The sequence below is a fragment of the Saccoglossus kowalevskii genome, chromosome 13, assembly GCF_978046115.1.
Source record: "Saccoglossus kowalevskii chromosome 13, keSacKowa6.1, whole genome shotgun sequence".
NCBI classification, from domain to species: domain Eukaryota; kingdom Metazoa; phylum Hemichordata; class Enteropneusta; family Harrimaniidae; genus Saccoglossus; species Saccoglossus kowalevskii.
This window is the reverse complement of record NC_140653.1, coordinates 31960012-31983839: the sequence shown is the minus strand read 5'-3', so window position 1 is coordinate 31983839 and position 23828 is coordinate 31960012. Positions and strand designations below refer to the sequence as shown.

Here is a 23828-nt window from a genome sequence, read left to right as displayed (position 1 = left end):
TTATTGTGAGATCTAGTTAGCATTAATTGTGAAGTCAGTTAATATTATTGTGAGATCTAGTTAGCATTAATTGTGAAGTCAGTAAATATTATTGTTGGAACTAGTTAGCATTAATTGTGAAGTCAGGTAATATTATTGTGAGATCTAGTTAGCATTAATTGTGAAGTCAGGTAATATTATTGTGAGATCTAGTTAGCATTAATTGTGAAGTCGGGTAATATTATTGTTGGAACTAGTTAGCATTAATTGTGAAGTCAGGTAATATTATTGTGAGATCTAGTTAGCATTAATTGTGAAGTCAGGTAATATTATTGTGAGATCTAGTTAGCATTAATTGTGAAGTCAGGTAATATTATTGTGAGATCTAGTTAGCATTAATTGTGAAGTCGGGTAATATTATTGTTGGAACTAGTTAGCATTAATGGTGAAGTCAGGTAATATTATTGTGAGATCTAGTTAGCATTAATTGTGAAGTCAGGTAATATTATTGTGAGATCTAGTTAGCATTAATTGTGAAGTCAGTTAATATTATTGTGAGGTCTAGTTAGCATTAATTGTGAAGTCAGGTAATATTATTGTGAGATCTAGTTAGCATTAATTGTGAAGTCGGGTAATATTATTGTTGGAACTAGTTAGCATTAATTGTGAAGTCAGGTAATATTATTGTGAGATTTAGTTAGCATTAATTGTGAAGTCAGGTAATATTATTGTGAGATCTAGTTAGCATTAATTGTGAAGTCAGTTAATATTATTGTGAGATCTAGTTAGCATTAATTGTGAAGTCAGGTAATATTATTGTTGGAACTAGTTAGCATTAATGGTGAAGTCAGGTAATATTATTGTGAGATCTAGTTAGCATTAATTGTGAAGTCAGTTAATATTATTGTGAGATCTAGTTAGCATTAATTGTGAAGTCGGGTAATATTATTGTTGGAACTAGTTAGCATTAATGGTGAAGTCAGGTAATATTATTGTGAGATCTAGTTAGCATTAATTGTGAAGTCAGGTAATATTATTATGAGATCTAGTTAGCATTAATTGTGAAGTCAGTTAGTACATGTATTATTGTGAGATCTAGTTAGCATTAATTGTGAAGTCAGGTAATATTATTGTGAGATCTAGTTAGCATTAATTGTGAAGTCGGGTAATATTATTGTTGGAACTAGTTAGCATTAATTGTGAAGTCAGGTAATATTATTGTGAGATTTAGTTAGCATTAATTGTGAAGTCAGGTAATATTATTGTGAGATCTAGTTAGCATTAATTGTGAAGTCAGGTAATTGTATTGTGAGATCTAGTTAGCATTAATTGTGAAGTCAGTTAATATTATTGTGAGATCTAGTTAGCATTAATTGTGAAGTCGGGTAATATTATTGTTGGAACTAGTTAGCATTAATTGTGAAGTCAGGTAATATTATTGTGAGATTTAGTTAGCATTAATTGTGAAGTCAGGTAATATTATTGTGAGATCTAGTTAGCATTAATTGTGAAGGCAGGTAATATTATTGTGAGATCTAGTTAACATTAATTGTGAAGTCAGTTAATATTATTGTGAGATCTAGTTAGCATTAATTGTGAAGTCAGTAAATATTGTTGTGAGATCTAGTTAGAATTAATTGTGAAGTCGGGTAATATTATTGTTGGAACTAGTTAGCATTAATTGTGAAGTCAGGTAATATTATTGTGAGATCTAGTTAGCATTAATTGTGAAGTCAGGTAATATTATTGTGAGATCTAGTTAGCATTAATTGTGAAGTCGGGTAATATTATTGTTGGAACTAGTTAGCATTAATTGTGAAGTCAGGTAATATTATTGTGAGATCTAGTTAGCATTAATTGTGAAGTCAGTAAATATTATTGTGAGATCTAGTTAGCATTAATTGTGAAGTCGAGTAATATTATTGTTGGAACTAGTTAGCATTAATTGTGAAGTCAGGTAATATTATTGTGAGATCTAGTTAGCATTAATTATGAAGTCAGGTAATATTATTGTGAGATCTAGTTAGCATTAATTGTGAAGTCGGGTAATATTATTGTTGGAACTAGTTAGCATTAATTGTGAAGTCAGGTAATATTATTGTGAGATCTAGTTAGCATTAATTGTGAAGTCAGGTAATATTATTGTGAGATCTAGTTAGCATTAATTGTGAAGTCAGTTAATATTATTGTGAGATCTAGTTAGCATTAATTGTGAAGTCAGTTAATATTATTGTGAGATCTAGTTAGCATTAATTGTGAAGTCAGTAAATGTTATTGTGAGAACTAGTTAGCATTAATTGTGAAGTCGGGTAATATTATTGTTGGAACTAGTTAGCATTAATTGTGAAGTCAGGTAATATTATTGTGAGATCTAGTTAGCATTAATTGTGAAGTCAGGAAATATTATTGTGAGAACTAGTTAGCATTAATTGTGAAGTCGGGTAATATTATTGTTGGAACTAGTTAGCATTAATTGTGAAGTCAGTAAATATTATTGTTGGAACTAGTTAGCATTAATTGTGAAGTCAGTAAATATTATTGTTGGAACTAGTTAGTTAGCATAGCATATTACCATGGTTCCACATGGATGTCCCACCATTCTTCACATAGGCTGAATATTACCATGACTCCATATGGATGTCCAACCATTTTTCCCATGTGATTGAATATCCTGTGTAGTTAATTTCCATTTTTATAAATCATTTGTACATATTCATTATTATTACTTCACACCAATACATCTTTAATTTAGCTCAGTTCATGTAAAATGCTTGTATGTATACTGCTGCATAAATCTTATAACCAAAGGTCACATGACCCTGCTGAACATGCTCCAACCTCTATTAGTTCTGTATTGTTCTGTTATGCAAGTATTTTACAAGCTTCATGCTGTTTAAAGAATGGTTTTAATTATAAAATGAAAATATTTCATTTTTACCTTGCCCGTACCATCAAAGATGGAAGGGAAAGGTATATTAAGGGAAAAATTTTGTCCGGCGTTGTCGTCGTCGTTGTTGTTGTTGTTGTCGTCGTTAATAATTGTTATTGTGTGCATAATAACTTTACTAATTCTATTCCAAACTTTATCAAACTTGGTCACCTTATTCATCAGTATAAAGTCTTGACTGATCACTGGTGATACACATCAAAGGTCACTGATCTCAGTGGAAATATGCATTGTTGTATGTGTTCAATGAAGCAAATGATTTATCTTGTAATAATATCCTTGGTAATGTATCTCAGAATCCCATACTGGGTTTCAAAACCAACTCATGGAGAGATTGCACAGTCTGATACACATTTGCAAACCTACCAATAAAATCTTTACAGAAAACAAGATGTCAGAAAATCAATACATAAAAAATACATTAAAAGCAAAACATTTCATCCACATTTTAAAAAGAAAATTATTCTAAAATATATGTATTCTGTATTTGACAAACAGTTCATTCGACAAATGAAAACTCACAGGAATATGTTTCAGCTATTAGAACAGAATGATAGAGTTTTTATAATACTAGTTTAAAAACGCACTTCAAAGATTGCAGTGTTTGAAGATGTAGATTCTCAGGAGGCACCAGTACTGTTGACTTCTCCCTCCACTGGACACCAACTAACTATTTAAGTTGATTTGCATACAAAGCAGAGCTTGCAACATGATAGCTATTCATAAAGGGTGTTTTTTTACTTTTCATGTAATACAGTAGTCACACAATGAGGCAGTTCATATTTGTCTCAGTGAATCATTAATTTTTGACAGACACCTGTACAAAATACTTGGACTAAAGCCAGCTAAAATTTTCTGTTATCTTGCATGTTTTATGAATCTATTCACATCTAAATGCAGCACTTTTTTTTTTCAATGAGACATTTGTTTTTATACTAAAATATCTGAATTACTTTGAAGAATAATTACAATAATTAAACAAATAAGGCACCAATGTTTTTGTAAGATATTTACATCTTTTAAGGACATTCGGTAGACTGATTCCCCACTGTTGGTTCAACCCCAAAACTTGTTTGTATTCAAAATTAATTATGACAATGCATATTTATATTGAATCAAACTATGATAAAGGGAATTATATTATATAACAAAGGGCAAGGTCACCAGAGTTCAACTATGTTCTAGGGTTAATTCTACATGTTGTTATTGGACTGTTTTGTTAATCTCATATCCATCTATTATATTTGTTATTATATCATTCAGTGGTTTAGTCATATTCTTGCAAACTCTGTTATGTTGATTGGCATAATCCTATATATCTCAGCTTTATAACACATGTTGCGTTACTCAACAAGGCTAAAATTATTATTTCCACATTTCGGATGTTTGTTTTTTTTAAACAAAAACTGGTTATGCAATATGCCAGATTTACACATCTAGGAACAAATTCTAGTTACAGCAATAGTTTATTGTACAGTACACTATGGAACAAATTCTGTTGTAAATTATACTTGGAGAAGCTTACCTACATAGATAAAACTGAATAAGGCAATCTTGCAATTATAAAACATTATTTAATGTTCGATATTCAACACTTGTACTGCATTCCATGCAATTTTTTTCTGTCAAAAGATTTCATTTTTAAGCCTATTGAGTCATATTAGAGAATTTAAAGGCAGACAAACTGTAGTATTGGTTTATAATAAGGCATTTTCGTTACCTAATTGTTGGCCCCTGGGAAAGTGATCTGTCTAGCTGCACCTAATATGGTTTGTCCAGCAGTCATTCATCATATGTGTGTATGAGGTTTATGAATAACCTATTTAATGTCGTGCATCTTTCTGAAAGGTACTCTGCAAAATTGTTATGATCATATCTCTATTTGTCAAATATAATAAAAATGTTTCTTAAAAATGTGAAAGAATTGTCTGATAACAGAAACAAATAAAAAGACATTGCTGCACTAGATTTGTGATCAGATTTTATTCTAATATTCAATATGTTGTGGGTTCAATGAAAGATTCAAGACTTAATATTTAAATTGTGTATTGTTGCAAACAAAATATGTGCATGAAACTCAGATGTTCAGGTCTAAGATTCTATTCTGAGTAGGTGGAGAATCTGATGGAGTCCGTCAGTAATTGCATATCTATATCATCATTGTACATCATTATGGCTTATCACTGTAATCTTGTTGCTTTATTAAACTTACCTAACCTTGTCTGTGCTGCAGTGGTGATTGCTTTACTCGACTGCTATCATTTGAATCTTGTTTCAGACTGGAAAATACCATTCTCATTTAGTATTAGGTTATACTGTGTCAGTTTATTATCTGTGATATTGTCATAGTCATCTAAGTATTATAAATTATTGGTGGATCTGCTAGTAAATATCTGGAAAAGATAAAAGCTTTACATATTCTTCCCTTTTTAATGAGTGAAATTGTCATCAATAATTGCAAAGTAAATAATACAAACTTGTTTCCATGGAAACAATGACTTTTGTAAATTGCCTGTAATGTTAAAGCCATACTTTTGCATTTGAGGTTATAATTCAAAAATTAATCCCAGTATTTCAAGTGTTTTTTTTTTCATTTTTAAAAATTCTGGTCACAATCATGTTCTGTTCAAATGCTTTAATTTTGTGAGTTTTTTAAAGTAAGGGAATATTTTGGTATTGATTAGTATCACAGTGCTTCATAAATTCTTTCAACCATCACATTTTGTGAACTAGCAGCTGCCATTTAACTGTGTACAATACAAGGTTAACTATCTAGTTACTATGTTACTTTAATCCATGTTTATAGTCTGTAAAATATTGTCATGTTTCTGATCATTGTAAAAATTTCATGATATAATAATTTTTAAATAAATTAGAACAACATGCACTTGCATTAATTTTTGAAAACAAATTGACTAAAATCATTTGTCAATTTTTCTTTGCCTAATACATTGAATTACTAGTGTCAATGGTTTCTACATAAATAAATATAATTTTATTTTATACTTTGTGTTTTTCAGTGAGACAAATCGTCTTGAAAGTGGTCTTATAGTGGAGTTATGGAACAAAGGACTAATATGGGACACGCTGTTGGGGACAGCGTGGATGCCACTCATGAATATAAAACATTCCAATGAAGTAAGCGTCTGCAAGCACATTATTTATAACAAATTTTGTATAAACAAAAGATTATCTTCAATTGAACTGAAGAGGGCACTATGACTAATAATATGTTTCAATTGTAGGAGGGGGAAGGTCAATGGTATTCCCTTGATAGGGAAGTAGAGATGAAAAATGGTGAGGTATGCGGTACAAAGCTTCCAACAGGTCATAGCACACTCATTGATGCACGATTTGAACTACCCTACGGTGAGATGAAATATATTTACTAATTTAGAATCTGAGTACCGGTAATTCAGTTTGATTTTATTAACAATATGTTTAATTGATTTTAAGGAAATGAAGAAACTGTTGAAATGAGCTTGACATTCTTCCATGCGCTGAATTGTTACTCACATGGTGACATAGCTAAGGAGTTTATAACTAGAAACAATAACCTATATTTAATAGATGAGTTTCGTGTGAGAATGGGGGTTGATTTCTAGTTTTTGTTTATTGGTTTCACTGGTTCCCTGCATTCTGATGAACTATCAAATTTTTATGTGACAAAATTAGAACTCTTTTACACCAGAATGTGCAAGTTTCTAAGATAACTGCAGAACTCAAAACTTTTGCACATTTCAATATTAATTTTAAAATAAACTGAAAATATTTTGTTGGCAGGATTTATGAACTGTTTTTTTTTTTTTTTTTTGTGGGTAGGGATAAAAGTCTATAATGTTGCCGTTGGAATCGTTCTCAGCTTATACCAAAATGATTACTTTTTGTAATATATCATTTTTACTTTTTTAAAAAAAAATTGACAAATCAGTCTCTGCCACAGATGAATTTAAATATTCAATATTTGGTTTTTAAAACATGTGCATACATGTAAGGTCAGTGTTTGAGATTATTGCCCGCTCTACACCTGAGACATTTCTAGTCAGGTTGGTAAAAATTGAATCTTGCATGCCAGGTGGTCTGGTAAACGCCTGCTTCAATAATAGTTTAGAAAATGTGATTTTACTAAATAATATTATTGAATAATGTTAAACTCTTCTAACGCCTATAGAAAAATGAGACACAACGAACACAACAAATTGAAATGGCAAAAATAATTCATTTTGTGTTTCAAAAAAGTATTGAGTTTTTGTGGAATTCTAATGACCGTATTTCAAAATAATCTTTAATGCACTGCTAGTAACTTTCTGGCGGCTGGGCAGGTGAAATTAGATAGACCGGCCCTGGTGTCTGGTTCACTGATATGGTGAATAGCTTATTCACATGAACATAACCAATGCTACTTAAAAACCCTTTAGACTAATTTGTGGTTCTGTCAGAATGCGAGTCTATGGGTATTGCTTGCAATGAAATTTGTACTTCTGTAGAGGGCGCTATTCAGGTAATCCACATACAAGTTTGAGCGTTTGTGGTATTCAGGTTTTTGAATATGAAATAGACTTTCAATGTATTTTACAGTTTTCAAACAAAAATTAATTTTTAATTTCATATTTCAGCAATTAAAAAACTTCCCAATTACAGCAAGGGTATTTATGATCCTTGACTTATCCTTTTTTCTTGTAACTACATACAATGTTAGACCCAAGTCACATTGGACATACTTGCTCACGCTCACATTGATATTAAATATTGTTATGTATATATTTTTTTACGTAAAAATATAGGAATTTTCTATTACTCTCTGATAAATTTTGAAAAATATTTTTAAAATTGGTGCTGTCATGTGTTTAGATTTTAACCATCCCCGCAACCCATTCCACTCAGCAAATCATACCAGTGTACCTTAATAATTCCTACCTCCATCCTTGCTTTTATCTTGCTTGTGGAGACTGATCAGTTTAGGTGTTTTTTACTCAGAATACAGGTTTAAAGTGTAATAGAGATCTCATCTGTTAGTAAATGCAGTATTTGGTAGACACAGGTTACAATTGCTACATGTGCAATCCTGTTCACATGTTAGATCATACGCCCCTTGCATGTCAGACAGTTTTTACTATACAAGTAAAGATAACAATGATGCACATTTTTTGTCTTGCTCACATGGTGTCATACAAAAGACATGCATCTTAATCCAAATACAGTACCACACTAAAACAATAGCTTCTGGCTGCCTACACCATGTCCTTGCCGCAAATATTTCATTTATTTTTGTTTTGAGTTGTGATTGAGCACGGCACCTTGTTTTTCCCCCATAGATCTCCAACAACAAGAAGCAGCAGCACTGCAGAAGAAATTGGAAGTGCTGAACACCATTATGGATCAGGAAATGATGACATTGAAAGACCAACACAAACGAACCACGGGATCACACTGTACGTGCTATATCATCCTGAAATCAGTCTCCACAGCTCTTTATTTTTTGCATTATTTTCCATAATAATCTTGAGTAATCTCTGAACACACTGCTCTTAATCATATCTCCTTGCTGATTTAATTTGCTATTTTTGTTTGTATGGCATGGCATCAAGAGTGAAATTGATTGATTTTTCCCATCATGCACTGCAATATTCTGTAATTCTTGGCTTTTGCTCTTTCACTTCTGAACCACTCTTCGGCTTCTGAAATCAAATCTGTCTATACTTATTCTTATGCTATCTTCTATTATTGTTTGTGTAATGCATTATTTTTGTTGTAAGATTTAGAGTTTGATTCAAGACTATAAACATGTTGGCAGCCTGCCCCCTCCTTGCCCCACCCCAATGTAATGAATACATTACCACTATGCTACACAATCAAACAGTGCATTCATCATAAATTGGTATATACAATGTACAAAGAAATTATTTTATATATATATATGATTTTAGTCTTCACTGTTACACAAATATGTACACCAACAAGACATTGTGCTGCTGTAAATTTACTTTTAATAGCTAATGTTGGTTTCAGTGAGGTCTATTCTGATACATCATGTCTTGAAGATCATTATAGAAAGTTTCTCAATACATTGATAACAGTAGAAATAATCTGAACATTTATCAATTTCACAACAACAAAAAACAAATAGTTACAGAAAATTAAGTAATAGTTTCATTTACCAGTTTTTATTTTCAGTGATGAGAAAATGACTTTGGATTTGTTCTGGGTGATGATCTGCTTTCATTTGTCAATATTGCAAGCATTGTTCATTTAAACAAAATAGTTACAAATACTTAAAGTCACCTTACCTCTGCAGCATCTGTAAAGTACTAGGAACAAGTGCATTACTGCAATGATAACTTACAAGTTCCAGCTCTAATTTTCAGGAAACTTGGGACACACATAGAACACAATGAGAGATATGAGTGTATGTTTTGCCTGCTGGTCATTTTGGTTGCTGAAGTAAAATTTTACCTTTTCTGGCAAATGTGTGGAGATTTTGTTTAAACATGACAAGATTTATCTCTCATGGGTCTTTGATGTATGTCTTTTCCTGGTCCATATCTCGGACATACCTGATTATAGATTAGATCAATCTTTATATGCATATAACACATTTTTTCATATACTTACACATACATTTCTTTCATCCTTTAATAAAAGATGTTGGACTAGCAGCCACACCAAAACTCATCTCTTCAAATCCAGTCAGAGGATTCTGAGTGCTTTGTGCTTCACTTAGATATAGTACTATAGATTTATTTTCTATTCTCCAATTCTTCTCTACCTAACAAACCCCTTTCATACTAACTTTCATTTTAACTTTGGATAGATATTGACAAGTTGTGGTATTGAAGATATAATGAGTTAATTTATTTCTTAGATTTACATCATTTATCTGAGCTAAATCACTTCCGCTGTAGGCATCACAATGTTATCTGGTGTACATTTTTGTATTATTTGTGTTCAGCAGCAATATACATGTACCTACAGTTATTACAGGGTCTAAATAAGTTCTCTTATACATATATTATCCTTCTCACTTTTAGGTAAATCTGATTTATAGAATTTAACTAACTTCTACAGTGACAGTCTATTATGGTAGAATTGCTGTCCAGTGACAGTCAAGTGTGATAGAATTGCTGTCCAGTGACAGTCTATTATGGTAGAATTGCTGTCTAGTGACTGTCTAGTGTGGTAGAATTGCTGTCCAGTGACAGTCAAGTGTTGTAGGATTGCTATCCAGTGACAGTCAAGTGTTGTAGGATTGCTATCCAGTGACAGTCAAGTGTGGTAAAATTGCTGTCCAGTGACAGTCAAGTGTGGTAAAATTGCTGTCCAGTGACAGTCTAGTGTGGTAGGATTGCTGTCCAGTGACAGTCAAGTGTGGTAGAATTACCGTCCATTGACAGTCAAGTGTGGTAGAATTGCTGTCCAGTGACAGTCCAGTGTGGTAGAATTGCTGTCCAATGACAGTTAAGTGTGGTAGAATTGCTGTCCAGTGACAGTCAAGTGTGATAGAATTGCTGTCCAGTGACAGTCCAGTGTGGTAGGATTTCTGTCCAGTGACAGTCTAGTGTGATAGGATTGCTGTCCAGTGACAGTCAAGTGTGGTAGGATTGCTGTCCAGTGACAGTCAAGTGTGGTAGAATTACTGTCCAGTGACAGTCAAGTGTGGTAGAATTGCTGTCCAGTGACAGTCAAGTGTGGTAGAATTGCTGTCCAGTGACAGTCTAGTGTGATAGGATTGCTGTCCAGTGACTGTCTGGTGTGGTAGGATTGCTGTCCAGTGACAGTCTAGTATGATACGATTGCTGTCCAGTGACGGTCTAGTGTGATAGGATTGCTGTCCAGTGAAAGTCTAGTGTGATAGGATTGCTGTCCAGTGACAGTCTAGTGTGATAGGATTGCTGTCCAGTGACAGTCTAGTGTGATAGGATTGCTGTCCAGTGAAAGTCTAGTGTGATAGGATTGCTGTCCAGTGAAAGTCTAGTGTGATAGGATTGCTGTCCAGTGACAGTCTAGTGTGGTAGTATTGCTGTCCAGTGACAGTCGAGTGTGGTAGTATTGCTGTCCAGTGACAGTCTAGTGTTGTAGGATTGCTGTCCAGTGACAGTCTAGTGTTGTAGGATTGCTGTCCAGTGACAGTCTAGTGTGGTAGAATCGCTGTCTAGTGACTGTCTGGTGTGGTAGAATCGCTGTCTAGTGACTGTCTGGTGTGGTAGAATTGCTGTCCAGTGACAGTCTAGTATGGTAGGATTGCTGTCCAGTGACTGTCGAGTGTGGTAGTATTGCTGTCCAGTGACAGTCTAGTGTTGTAGGATTGCTGTCCAGTGACAGTCTAGTGTTGTAGGATTGCTGTCCAGTGACAGTTTAGTGTGGTAGAATCGCTGTCTAGTGACTGTCTGGTGTGGTAGAATCGCTGTCTAGTGACTGTCTGGTGTGGTAGAATTGCTGTCCAGTGACAGTCTAGTGTGGTAGAATTACTGTCCAGTGACTGTCGAGTGTGGTAGTATTGCTGTCCAGTGACAGTCTAGTGTTGTAGGATTGCTGTCCAGTGACAGTCTAGTGTTGTAGGATTGCTGTCCAGTGACAGTTTAGTGTGGTAGAATCGCTGTCTAGTGACTGTCTGGTGTGGTAGAATCGCTGTCTAGTGACTGTCTGGTGTGGTAGAATTGCTGTCCAGTGACAGTCAAGTGTGGTAGGATTGCTGTCCAGTGACAGTCAAGTGTGGTAGAATTGCTGTCCGGTGATAGTCTAGTGTTGTAGGATTGCTGTCCAGTGACAGTCAAGTGTGGTAGAATCGCTGTCCGGTGATAGTCTAGTGTTGTAGGATTGCTGTCCAGTGACAGTCTAGTGTTGTAGGATTGCTGTCCAGTGACAGTTTAGTGTGGTAGAATCGCTGTCTAGTGACTGTCTGGTGTGGTAGAATCGCTGTCTAGTGACTGTCTGGTGTGGTAGAATTGCTGTCCAGTGACAGTCAAGTGTGGTAGGATTGCTGTCCAGTGACAGTCAAGTGTGGTAGAATTGCTGTCCGGTGATAGTCTAGTGTTGTAGGATTGCTGTCCAGTGACAGTCAAGTGTGGTAGAATCGCTGTCCGGTGATAGTCTAGTGTTGTAGGATTGCTGTCCAGTGACAGTCTAGTGTTGTAGGATTGCTGTCCAGTGACAGTTTAGTGTGGTAGAATCGCTGTCTAGTGACTGTCTGGTGTGGTAGAATCGCTGTCTAGTGACTGTCTGGTGTGGTAGAATTGCTGTCCAGTGACAGTCTAGTGTGGTAGAATTACTGTCCAGTGACTGTCGAGTGTGGTAGTATTGCTGTCCAGTGACAGTCTAGTGTTGTAGGATTGCTGTCCAGTGACAGTCTAGTGTTGTAGGATTGCTGTCCAGTGACAGTTTAGTGTGGTAGAATCGCTGTCTAGTGACTGTCTGGTGTGGTAGAATCGCTGTCTAGTGACTGTCTGGTGTGGTAGAATTGTTGTCCAGTGACAGTCAAGTGTGGTAGGATTGCTGTCCAGTGACAGTCAAGTGTGGTAGAATTGCTGTCCGGTGATAGTCTAGTGTTGTAGGATTGCTGTCCAGTGACAGTCAAGTGTGGTAGAATCGCTGTCTAGTGACTGTCTGGTGTGGTAGGATTGCTGTCCAGTGACAGTCTAGTGTGATAGGATTGCTGTCCAGTGACAGTCTAGTGTGGTAGAATTACTGTCCAGTGACAGTCAAGTGTGGTAGAATTGCTGTCCAGTGACAGTCAAGTGTGATAGGATTGCTGTCCAGTGACAGTCTAGTGTGATAGGATTGCTGTCCAGTGAAAGTCTAGTGTGATAGGATTGCTGTCCAGTGAAAGTCTAGTGTGATAGGATTGCTGTCCAGTGAAAGTCTAGTGTGATAGGATTGCTGTCCAGTGACAGTCTAGTGGGATAGGATTGCTGTCCAGTGACAGTCAAGTGTGGTAGAATTGCTCTCCGGTGACAGTCTAGTGTTGTAGGATTGCTGTCCAGTGACAGTCTAGTGTGGTAGAATCGCTGTCTAGTGACTGTCTGGTGTGGTAGGATTGCTGTCCAGTGACAGTCTAGTGTGATAGGATTGCTTTCCAGTGACAGTCTAGTGTGATAGGATTGCTGTCCAGTGACAGTCTAGTGTGATAGGATTGCTGTCCAGTGACAGTCTAGTGTGGTAGGATTGCTGTCCAGTGACAGTCTAGTGTGATAGGATTGCTGTCCAGTGAAAGTCTAGTGTGATAGGATTGCTGTCCAGTGACAGTCTAGTGTGATAGGATTGCTGTCCAGTGAAAGTCTAGTGTGATAGGATTGCTGTCCAGTGACAGTCTAGTGTGATAGGATTGCTGTCCAGTGACAGTCTAGTGTGATAGGATTGCTGTCCAGTGAAAGTCTAGTGTGGTAAGATTGCTGTCCAGTGACAGTCTAGTGTGATAGGATTGCTGTCCAGTGACAGTCTAGTGTGATAGGATTGCTGTCCAGTGAAATACTAGTGTGGTAGAATTGACAGTCTAGTGTCTAGTGACTGTCTAGCGTGGTAGAATTGACAGTCTAGTGTCTAGTTTCTGTTCAAGCTTTGTACTGGCAGTCTTTTTTATAAAAAATTTAGGTCTTCATTCATATATTGGACATGCCTTGACTGGTCTAGTTAAAACTTTATATATAGTAGACATCATAACGGACATGTGCACATGTATTCTGATGATCCGATTCAAGATGACAGATTTTGTTCATACATTGTGCACATGTTGATCATAATGGGACCTTATTGCATTTTTCGGATTGGGTTCAAAATACTCAACTGGTGCTTTTTTAAAAAAAAAAATTAAATGTCGGATCTATATCTGACTGATCAAGTTCAATCTTGTCACGTACATCAGACAAACACACTGGCATTTTTGTCACCATCAAATCCGAAATGGCTGATTGGCAGTCATCTTGTTTAAATGAATGCATTTCCACAGAGCTATATTGTATACATGCGCGGACCAATCAAATTTGAACTTCACCACACATCACACATCAAGTCATATATCTCACGCGATGTGTTTCAAAATTGTTTAAAAGGTGACATTGGCAGGGGAAGAATGAACACTTTTTGTATTTATTGTTTTGTGTATGAAGCTATTGTTATTGTTTGTTTTTTTACTTAGCTGGTATGTCAGAAGATAGCGACTACACCAGTGATATCAATGCTCCAATACATCTATATAATAGTCCTCATCATAACGTTAGTGTGCATCAAATTGATGCGCGTTTCCCACATATCGAAGAATATCACGATCGGAGTCAACTTCCAGATCCAATGTATTATGATTATCAAAGAGAACCTGAGGTTAGTTTTATTTATTATTTTTTTTTATATTTTTTTGAAAGTCTGGGGATGTTTTATTTTGGTGAGGTTGAAACATCACAGCTTGTTTTCTGGTAACAGCTGAATTCATTGTGTGTCTTGGCCTGCAGTTCTTTCTAGAAAACACGTACACCTTGCTTTTCTAAACCATCGATGGAAAATAAAAAAATATGGATTTAGCAGTATTATTGTCACCACAATATTGTTCCAAGCAGCAACATTGCCAGCTGAGTTGCTGAATGGTTTGCAATGTGTGTCTTGAGATTGTTACATGATCAGAATTGGTTAGTTTTATGAGGGTGTGCCTTGTGACACATACCGGACACACCATACTGTATCAGTACATAAACTTTGTTTGGATAACAAATACAAATTTATATGAATGAAAGGTTGGTTTGACCTGAAATGTTCTATTTATGTATTCATCTCCAAGCATGTGTAGGAAACTTGTCAGCAACTTGGCTGGCAGTTTTTGCTGTTGTGGTGTTTGGAACAATATGGCATTGAAACTTTATCCTTGAAAATTAGTATTATCTGTTCCTCATTCAGTAGTTCTCATTATATTTTGTTTGACCAAATATAAAATTAGGATATGCAACTTTTATGCCCTGCATGGTGATGTGTAACATATAAGGGATTTATACACTTTGCAAATTTTCAACGTCACTGTGAAAAAACAATTTAAGATAAACATTAACCATTCTTTCTCAGACTTGCTAAACCATTACTTCTGGAAATGTACATATATCCTGTAATTTTGCAATTATCTTCAAATTTGGCTCTTGTTGTAAACCATTATCTGGTAAATTCATGTTTTAACTTGTCAATCCCCAAGGCTTGTTCATTTGCTGGTTAATGACGCATAATGTCCACAAGCTTGTAATTTCAGTTTTCTCAGTAACTTTCCTTATATGCTATACGCTGCTAGAAATTTGATAATATGGAATATAAATTTCTGAGAACAAATATTGCATATGAAAGTAAATACTTGCTGTTGTGTATACTTGGAGGATTGTTGGTGCTTATATCACTACTAAATATAAGCAGAATGGTGGATAAATTTCAAATTTGACAATGTACATGAATAAAAATATGGTGTGTATCCCAAAAATCATAGAGTATATTGATATGATTGTACAAAACCACTTTGTTATCATTTAAGAAGTGTGCACTTTTCTCAATAAATTAAAACTTTTTCCATAGATGTATGATGAGTATGGGGAGGACTATTATTCTGAATATCCCGACCGAATGTATGGAGATTATGACCCTGAATATGATAGATACGAAAGAGACTATTCAGATCGAGAGTATCCAGATCAAGAGTTTCCGGGTAGGGATTATACAGATTATGCTGATCCACGTGATTATCCTGAAGGCACTGATCTGCGAGATTTTCCAGAAGGCACTGACCCACGAGATTTTCCAGAAGGCATTGATCCACGTGATTTTCCAGAAGGCACTGATCCACGTGATTTTCCAGAAGGTTCTGATCCACGAGATTTTCCAGAAGACAGGTATGACAATGATTATCCGGAAGACTACCCACGAGAGGGCTACCCTCGTGATGGAGATTATCGACCAGAAGAAGACTACTACAGTGATAGGGACTATCCATCACCCCCTCGACGGCGAGATGATTTTTCCGACTCACCACGTCATAGTTTGTATAATTCACCAAAACATAGTTTTCAGGAGCAATTTTTAGATTCTCCAAGAACTGGTCGACGAAGTTCTCGGAGAAATAGTCGTCAAGAAGATTATTTGTATGATTCTCCTCGAGGTAGTCGTACCAGCTCTCCTCTCCCGCACAGAGGTGAATTTTTAGACTCTCCAAGAGGAAGCAGACATAGCTCTCCACGTTCATTTCATCGAGACGACTATGGCCTACTAAGAGAGGGCTCCCTCCAAAGTGATATTGATCTGGAGCCAATTAATTTCAGAAAAATTGGACCTGGATCCAGTAGTGGTACTGTTGGTAGCAGACAGTCATTGCTTGCTGTTGAAGGAGGACATCTTGGAAGTGGACATTCATTACCGACTGACAGGTATATATTATGTCAAAGTATAAAATCATTTCTTGTTGTGTAAAAGGTAGTCATTTCTGTCATAAATTGAATGTATAATAATGTATGATAATGCAAGAAAAAAATCTTGGTAATTTTTTTAGATTTAAGGAAGTATTGTTTGAGTTGTGCATCTCCATACACACAGTTCAGTATTGCATGAATGTTATTTCCATTACAAGTGAAAGATTTTAAGCCATTTAATTTTGTGATTTAATCGTCGCTGTCAATGCAAAGCTGCTTAGAAGATTGTACATGATTAGTCATTTAACTAATCAACAGGTTATTTGGACCTATCAAATTCTGCCATGTATGCATATTCTTCAACTCAACTGAAAAATTTGGCTGCATCATGCTAAATTGTTTCTGAAATTAATTGCAATACTAGTATTTTTATCTGTCTGTGCAGTAAATGATAATTAATGATGCGTGGATAAGACTGATATGCTCTCATCCATGAAGATAAAGGTCTGTCTTAATTAGATTAATGTGTTACTGGTTCTGCTTGGTATCTTCCTATCAGCTATCTTATTCATGAATATTCTAACCATGTGTCAGTGTATTCAGCAATCACAATGTATCTTGAGAAAATTTGTTGCAAATGTTTTTTTCTTATATTGTTTGTCATATATAGCGCCCTCTAGAGGGCATACAAAGACAGTTGATTACATACAAAGAGGCCACTCCATATAATTGGTATTTAAAGAAGACGCTGTCAATCCTTAGGGTGCTTCATAGAATCATGAGACCCCATTGTCTGAAATGTTAGCTCCGTTGTCAACTTTTTCAAGGGGAGCTTATCATATTACTTCTTGAAAACTACAAATCTGATTGCTTTGATACTTGGTGTATATGTATCTTAGGTGGACCTCTCTTTGTTCATTTCATGATGATATCTTCAATTCTCTGATTTTGATGAATATTTTTGGTAAAAAGTAATATTTTCGAAAACCGCAAGTCTGATTGCTTTGATATTATATATAGGTTCTTCAGGTGGATCTCTCCCAGATTTGTTCATTTCGTGATAAAATCTTCAATTGTCTAATTTAAATGTGCATTGCTAACAGTGGAGCTATCTTAGCCAAGAGACTGCTAACCAACAACTTCAATTACATAAAAGATAAGCTTGTGTTATTCTCATGAGTTGTGAAAATGTCAGATAAAATTATATTAATAATGAATGATTTGAAGAATATGCAAACTTAGTTGTTGTTATCAAACAGATATCTGTATAATTGCAGAGAGATAAAAACTACAATTTGAGTTCTGTTAATATCTGGTTTTCATCACTCTTATCCATTTATCCAGTCAGGAAAAAAAGACGTTTAATGATTGTATATTTTTCAGCCCAAAGAGCAGTAGATTAGGATCATCACTAGACATGAGTCGACAGAGTACAATAGAAGATATGAGATTGGATCCCCCTGATTTGGATGATTTGGATGACGATGACTACCTTCCAGAAGACACTCAACCATCTCCTGCTAAAGTCAGGTGGATCAGCGCATTCAATAAAGTTCGCATGCATTTACATGAGGTAGGAGCTACATTTCTTGTTTCTGGTTGTTCAGTTTGTGGTACCGTTTTGGTAGTTGAATGGGTTGCTGGGTTGCTGTTGAGTAACGTCATACTGTATGTTGATGTTGGTGCGTGTGGAATGAGAGGTTTATTGTAGTGTGTCACAGTTGTTGATGAGACAACTCCCCCCTTTCATTTGAGTCTAAGAATCTCACTTTACAAGTTTTTACAATGCAATAATAGCGTCCAAGCTGTAGGTGAATTGCATTCTGGGTGGGTCAGTACTGACAGTTCTATTGCAGAGTCATATGCATGTGTAGCTAGCGCAGAACAAAAGAAGTCCTGCAGCAGATCACAACAAACAAGGTACGTCCAAGTTACATTTACTTGTAAAAAAATTTATCACAATTGATTAGAATTTGTTTAATATTCCACTGTAGATATAGACTGTACCATGTTTAGCATTGAATTGAAAAGATTTTGGGGTAAAATATACATTTTGATGACTGATGAATATCATAGTATGATTTGCTTATCCTTCTTTGTTTCTTGTTGCTTTATTGCCACTCAGGCATGTTTGCAATAAAAATCAAGTGTTTATAAAATATAATTATTTTACAACAGCAATGTGACAATACATCAAACAAGATGTGCTTGAGTTATTTCAAAATGATAAACAAAGCGTAGATGCAAAAAGACTCATGTCAAAATCATCAGCAAAGTAAAGTGGATTCATTCTTGATCAGAACATCTTTCTATGCATAGAGGTCAGGAAAACATGTTGTTTATAAAGCATTGGTCGAAAAACAACACGTTACTTAGTCATCATTGTACCATCATACCGGAGTGAGGGCACATTTGTATCATGTGTAATTGTCCCTTCAGTAACGCTTTGTAACACCAACAAATGACTTGTGTCATTCATTTCAGGGTAACTCTACCAAATATACATATTCAAATAGTTTGTTACACATGTCTTGTGTTCAGTTTCCATTGATATGACTCTATAAACTAGGTTGGCTTTAATGTTATTAACGATTAAACACTTATTTTATTTTATGAATTTTTAATCATTAAGCAATTCATGCAATGATATTGTCTCGGGAGTGGTTTTTTGTAATACTGCCATCTAGAGTTGATTTTGTAAATGTATTCATTTTTATGTTTAATAGTGCACTACTATTGCAACGTAAAATAAATATTGCATTTGTGGCTTTATATGTTAAGTAGGATTATGTGAAACATCTGTATTATAGTATATCACAGATGGTTCTGGTAATATAGGAAAACAATAACTAATCGCAGTCTATGGCACCTGTACTTAAATATACACATAATTATTTTACTGCAGACCGGACAATATTTATAGAAATTTTAATCAAAACAAATTTGTTATTCCATTGTCTGTCCAGATATTAACTGTTAGGATTTGGTTTCGCATGAAGTCTTAAATTGCCAAAATTGATATGAATTCTAATATTTGATGTCAATTTAGAATTTATATGAATTCTAAAATTGATATGAAATCTGAAAATACTGGGAGCAATGCTATTAAAAATGATCATTGTGGGTTACTAAGACTGAATAGTATGGTTGTTCTTTTTTTACCGTCTTTAATGAATACATTATATAGACATGTGAGAGCTTATGAATACATATACAATACCTAGTAAAACTTGTAATTTGAAGTATTCAAATCAGCTGTGGAGACATATAAAACCAATGAGTGAATTTCTAATGGAAATTACTTGGCCACTGATGAAATTATTTGGCCACTGTCGCTTAGCTTAACTGTGTAGGTGTGAAGTTCTTTGAACGCTAGCAACAAAGTGTCTTATCCATCTTTTGTATCACAACATTTTATTCACTTTAAAAGCTCTGATTCACTATTTAAAATAGATTTGATGAAGAATTGATACTATTTAATGTGTATCTAAGCAAAGCAAACAACTTCTGCCCGTAGATTTTGAATGTACAACATGGGATGCATTGGATGCAAACATATTGTCCAGGGTTTATGTTGAAAGCTGACGCAGCAGCTGCCTGAAAATCTGAATGTCCAATATTGATTTTATTCAATTAAAAGCAACTCACATTCCATGTTTTGTTGTCATTGTGAAGCTAGTATTGTCAATGAGGGGATGAAAATGCGGATAATTTCAAAGTTGTACAAGTCATATTCATAGGTGTGTCTTCTGGTTGATGACATCCATGTACGTCACCATCCTTATTTGATAGTCTTTGATTAGTTCATCTGTGAGATTGGCAAATCTTCATCAACATTTGTATAACTACTGTTTTGTAAGGAATAATGAAACATTGTATTGATCAGTGACTGCAAGTACTGAATGTGTTAGCTGTGCAAGTACTGCATGTGTTAGCTGTGCAAGTACTGAATGTGTTAGCTGTGCAAGTACTGCATGTGTTAGCTGTGCAAGTACTGAATGTGTTAGCTGTGCAAGTACTGAATGTGTTAGCTGTGCAAGTACATCTGTACTGAATGTGTTAGCTGTGCAAGTACTGAATGTGTTAGCTGTGCAAGTACTGCATGTGTTAGCTGTGCAAGTACTGAATGTGTTAGCTGTGCAAGTACTGAATGTGTTAGCTGTGCAAGTACTGAATGTGTTAGCTGTGCAAGTACTGAATGTGTTAGCTGTGCAAGTACTGAATGTGTTAGCTGTGCAAGTACTGAATGTGTTAGCTGTGCAAGTACTGCATGTGTTAGCTGTGCAAGTACTGCATGTGTTAGCTGTGCAAGTACTGAATGTGTTAGCTGTGCAAGTACTGAATGTGTTAGCTGTGCAAGTACTGAATGTGTTAGCTGTGCAAGTACTGCATGTGTTAGCTGTGCAAGTACTGAATGTGTTAGCTGTGCAAGTACTGCATGTGTTAGCTGTGCAAGTACTGAATGTGTTAGCTGTGCAAGTACTGAATGTGTTAGCTGTGCAAGTACTGAATGTGTTAGCTGTGCAAGTACTGAATGTGTTAGCTGTGCAAGTACTGCATGTGTTAGCTGTGCAAGTACTGAATGTGTTAGCTGTGCAAGTACTGCATGTGTTAGCTGTGCAAGTACTGAATGTGTTAGCTGTGCAAGTACTGAATGTGTTAGCTGTGCAAGTACTGCATGTGTTAGCTGTGCAAGTACTGAATGTGTTAGCTGTGCAAGTACTGAATGTGTTAGCTGTGCAAGTACTGAATGTGTTAGCTGTGCAAGTACTGCATGTGTTAGCTGTGCAAGTACTGAATGTGTTAGCTGTGCAAGTACTGAATGTGTTAGCTGTGCAAGTACTGAATGTGTTAGCTGTGCAAGTACTGAATGTGTTAGCTATGCAAGTACTGAATGTGTTAGCTGTGCAAGTACTGAATGTGTTAGCTGTGCAAGTACTGAATGTGTTAGCTGTGCAAGTACTGAATGTGTTAGCTGTGCAAGTACTGAATGTGTTAGCTGTGCAAGTACTGCATGTGTTAGCTGTGCAAGTACTGCATGTGTTAGCTGTGCAAGTACTGAATGTGTTAGCTGTGCAAGTACTGAATGTGTTAGCTGTGCAAGTACTGAATGTGTTAGCTGTGCAAGTACTGAATGTGTTAGCTGTGCAAGTACTGAATGTGTTAGCTATGCAAGTACTGAATGTGTTAGCTGTGCAAGTACTGAATGTGTTAGCTGTGCAAGTACTGAATGTGTTAGCTGTGCAAGTACTGAATGTGTTAGCTGTGCAAGTACTGCATGTGTTAGCTGTGCAAGTACTGAATGTGTTAGCTGTGCAAGTACATCTGTACTGAATATGTTAGCTGTGCAAGTACTGAATGTGTTAGCTGTGCAAGTACTGCATGTGTTAGCTGTGCAAGTACTGAATGTGTTAGCTGTGCAAGTACTGAATGTGTTAGCTGTGCAAGTACTGCATGTGTTAGCTGTGCAAGTACTGAATGTGTTAGCTGTGCAAGTACTGAATGTGTTAGCTGTGCAAGTACTGCATGTGTTAGCTGTGCAAGTACTGAATGTGTTAGCTGTGCAAGTACTGCATGTGTTAGCTGTGCAAGTACTGAATGTGTTAGCTGTGCAAGTACTGCATGTGTTAGCTGTGCAAGTACTGAATGTGTTAGCTGTGCAAGTACTGAATGTGTTAGCTGTGCAAGTACTGCATGTGTTAGCTGTGCAAGTACTGCATGTGTTAGCTGTGCAAGTACTGAATGTGTTAGCTGTGCAAGTACTGAATGTGTTAGCTGTGCAAGTACTGAATGTGTTAGCTGTGCAAGTACTGAATGTGTTAGCTGTGCAAGTACTGCATGTGTTAGCTGTGCAAGTACTGAATGTGTTAGCTGTGCAAGTACTGCATGTGTTAGCTGTGCAAGTACTGAATGTGTTAGCTGTGCAAGTACTGAATGTGTTAGCTGTGCAAGTACTGCATGTGTTAGCTGTGCAAGTACTGAATGTGTTAGCTGTGCAAGTACTGAATGTGTTAGCTGTGGGGTCAATTAAGGTCACCTGTTATTGAATGCCAATTTTGTCATGCATGGCTATTGAGGTCATTAAAGGTCACCTGTTACTGAAAGCCAATCTGGTTGTGCATGCCTCTTGAGGTCAATTAAGGTCACCTGCTATTGAATGCCAATTTGGTCATGCATGGCCATTGAAGTCATTAAAGGTCACCTATTACTGAAAGCCAATCTGGTCATGCATGGCTACTGAGGTCAATTAAGGTCACCTGTTATTGAATGCCAATTTGGTCATGCATGGCTATTGAGGTCATTAAAGGTCACCTGTTACTGAAAGCCAATCTGGTCATGCATGGCTACTGAGGTCAATTAATGTCACCTGTTATTGAATGCCAATTTGGTCATGCATGGCTATTGAGGTCATTAAAGGTCACCTGTTAATGAAAGCCAATCTGGTCATGCATGGCTACTGAGGTCAATTAAGGTCACCTGTTATTGAATGCCAATCTGGTCATGCATGGCTACTGAGGTCATCAAAGGTCACCTGTTACTGAAAGCCAATCTGGTCATGCATGGCTACTGAGGTCAATTAAGGTCACCTGTTATTGAATGCCAATTTGGTCATGCATGGCTATTGAGGTCAATTAAGGACACCTGCTATTGAATGCCAATTTGGTCATGCATGGCTATTGAGGTCAATTAAGGTCACCTGTTACTGGAAGCCAATTTGGTCATGCATGGCTATTGAGGTCAATTAAGGTCACCTGTTACTGAAAGCCAATCTGGTCATGCATGGCTATTCAGGTCATTAAAGGTCACCTGTTACTGAAAGCCAATCTGGTCATGCATGGCTACTGAGGTCAATTAAGGTCACCTGCTATTGAATGCCAATTTGGTCATGCATAGCTATTGAGGTCATTAAAGGTCACCTGTTACTGAGAGCCAATTTGGTCATGCATGGCTATTGAGGTCATTAAAGGTCACCTGTTACTGAAAGCCAATTTGGTCATGCATGGCTATTGAGGTCATTAAAGGTCACCTGTTACTGAAAGCCAATTTGGTCATGCATGGCTATTGAGGTCATTAAAGGTCACCTGTTACTGAAAGCCAATTTGGTCATCCATGGCCATTGAGGTCATTAAAGGTAACCTGTTACTGAAAGCCAATCTGGTCATGCATGGCTACTGAGGTCAATTAAGGTCACCTGCTACTGAATGCCAATTTGGTCATGCATAGCTATTGAGGTCATTAAAGGTCACCTGTTACTGAAAGCCAATTTGGTCATGCATGGCTATTGAGGTCATTAAAGGTCACCTGTTACTGAAAGCCAATTTGGTCATGCATGGCTATTGAGGTCATTAAAGGTCACCTGTTACTGAAAGCCAATTTGGTAATGCATGGCTATTGAGGTCAATTAAGGTCACCTGTTATTGAATGCCAATTTGGTCATGCATGGCTATTGAGGTCATTAAAGGTCACCTGTTACTGAAAGCCAATCTGGTCATGCATGGCTACTGAGGTCAATTAAGGTCACCTGTTATTGAATGCCAATTTGG

General features: G+C 36.2%; 1 protein-coding gene across 1 annotated transcript in view; it reads left to right on the top strand.

Moving 5' to 3' along the window:
• The window catches only part of LOC100377818 (protein unc-13 homolog B-like), a 161597-nt gene that overhangs the window by 52267 nt on the left and 85502 nt on the right, over nt 1–23828 (top strand). Inside the window, exons 4-9 of the mRNA XM_085507221.1 lie at nt 5947–6064; nt 6172–6295; nt 8242–8358; nt 14055–14236; nt 15458–16302; nt 17668–17857. Coding sequence (XP_085363347.1) covers nt 5947–6064; nt 6172–6295; nt 8242–8358; nt 14055–14236; nt 15458–16302; nt 17668–17857 — 1576 coding nt within the window. The remainder of the gene's footprint in view (nt 1–5946; nt 6065–6171; nt 6296–8241; nt 8359–14054; nt 14237–15457; nt 16303–17667; nt 17858–23828) is intronic.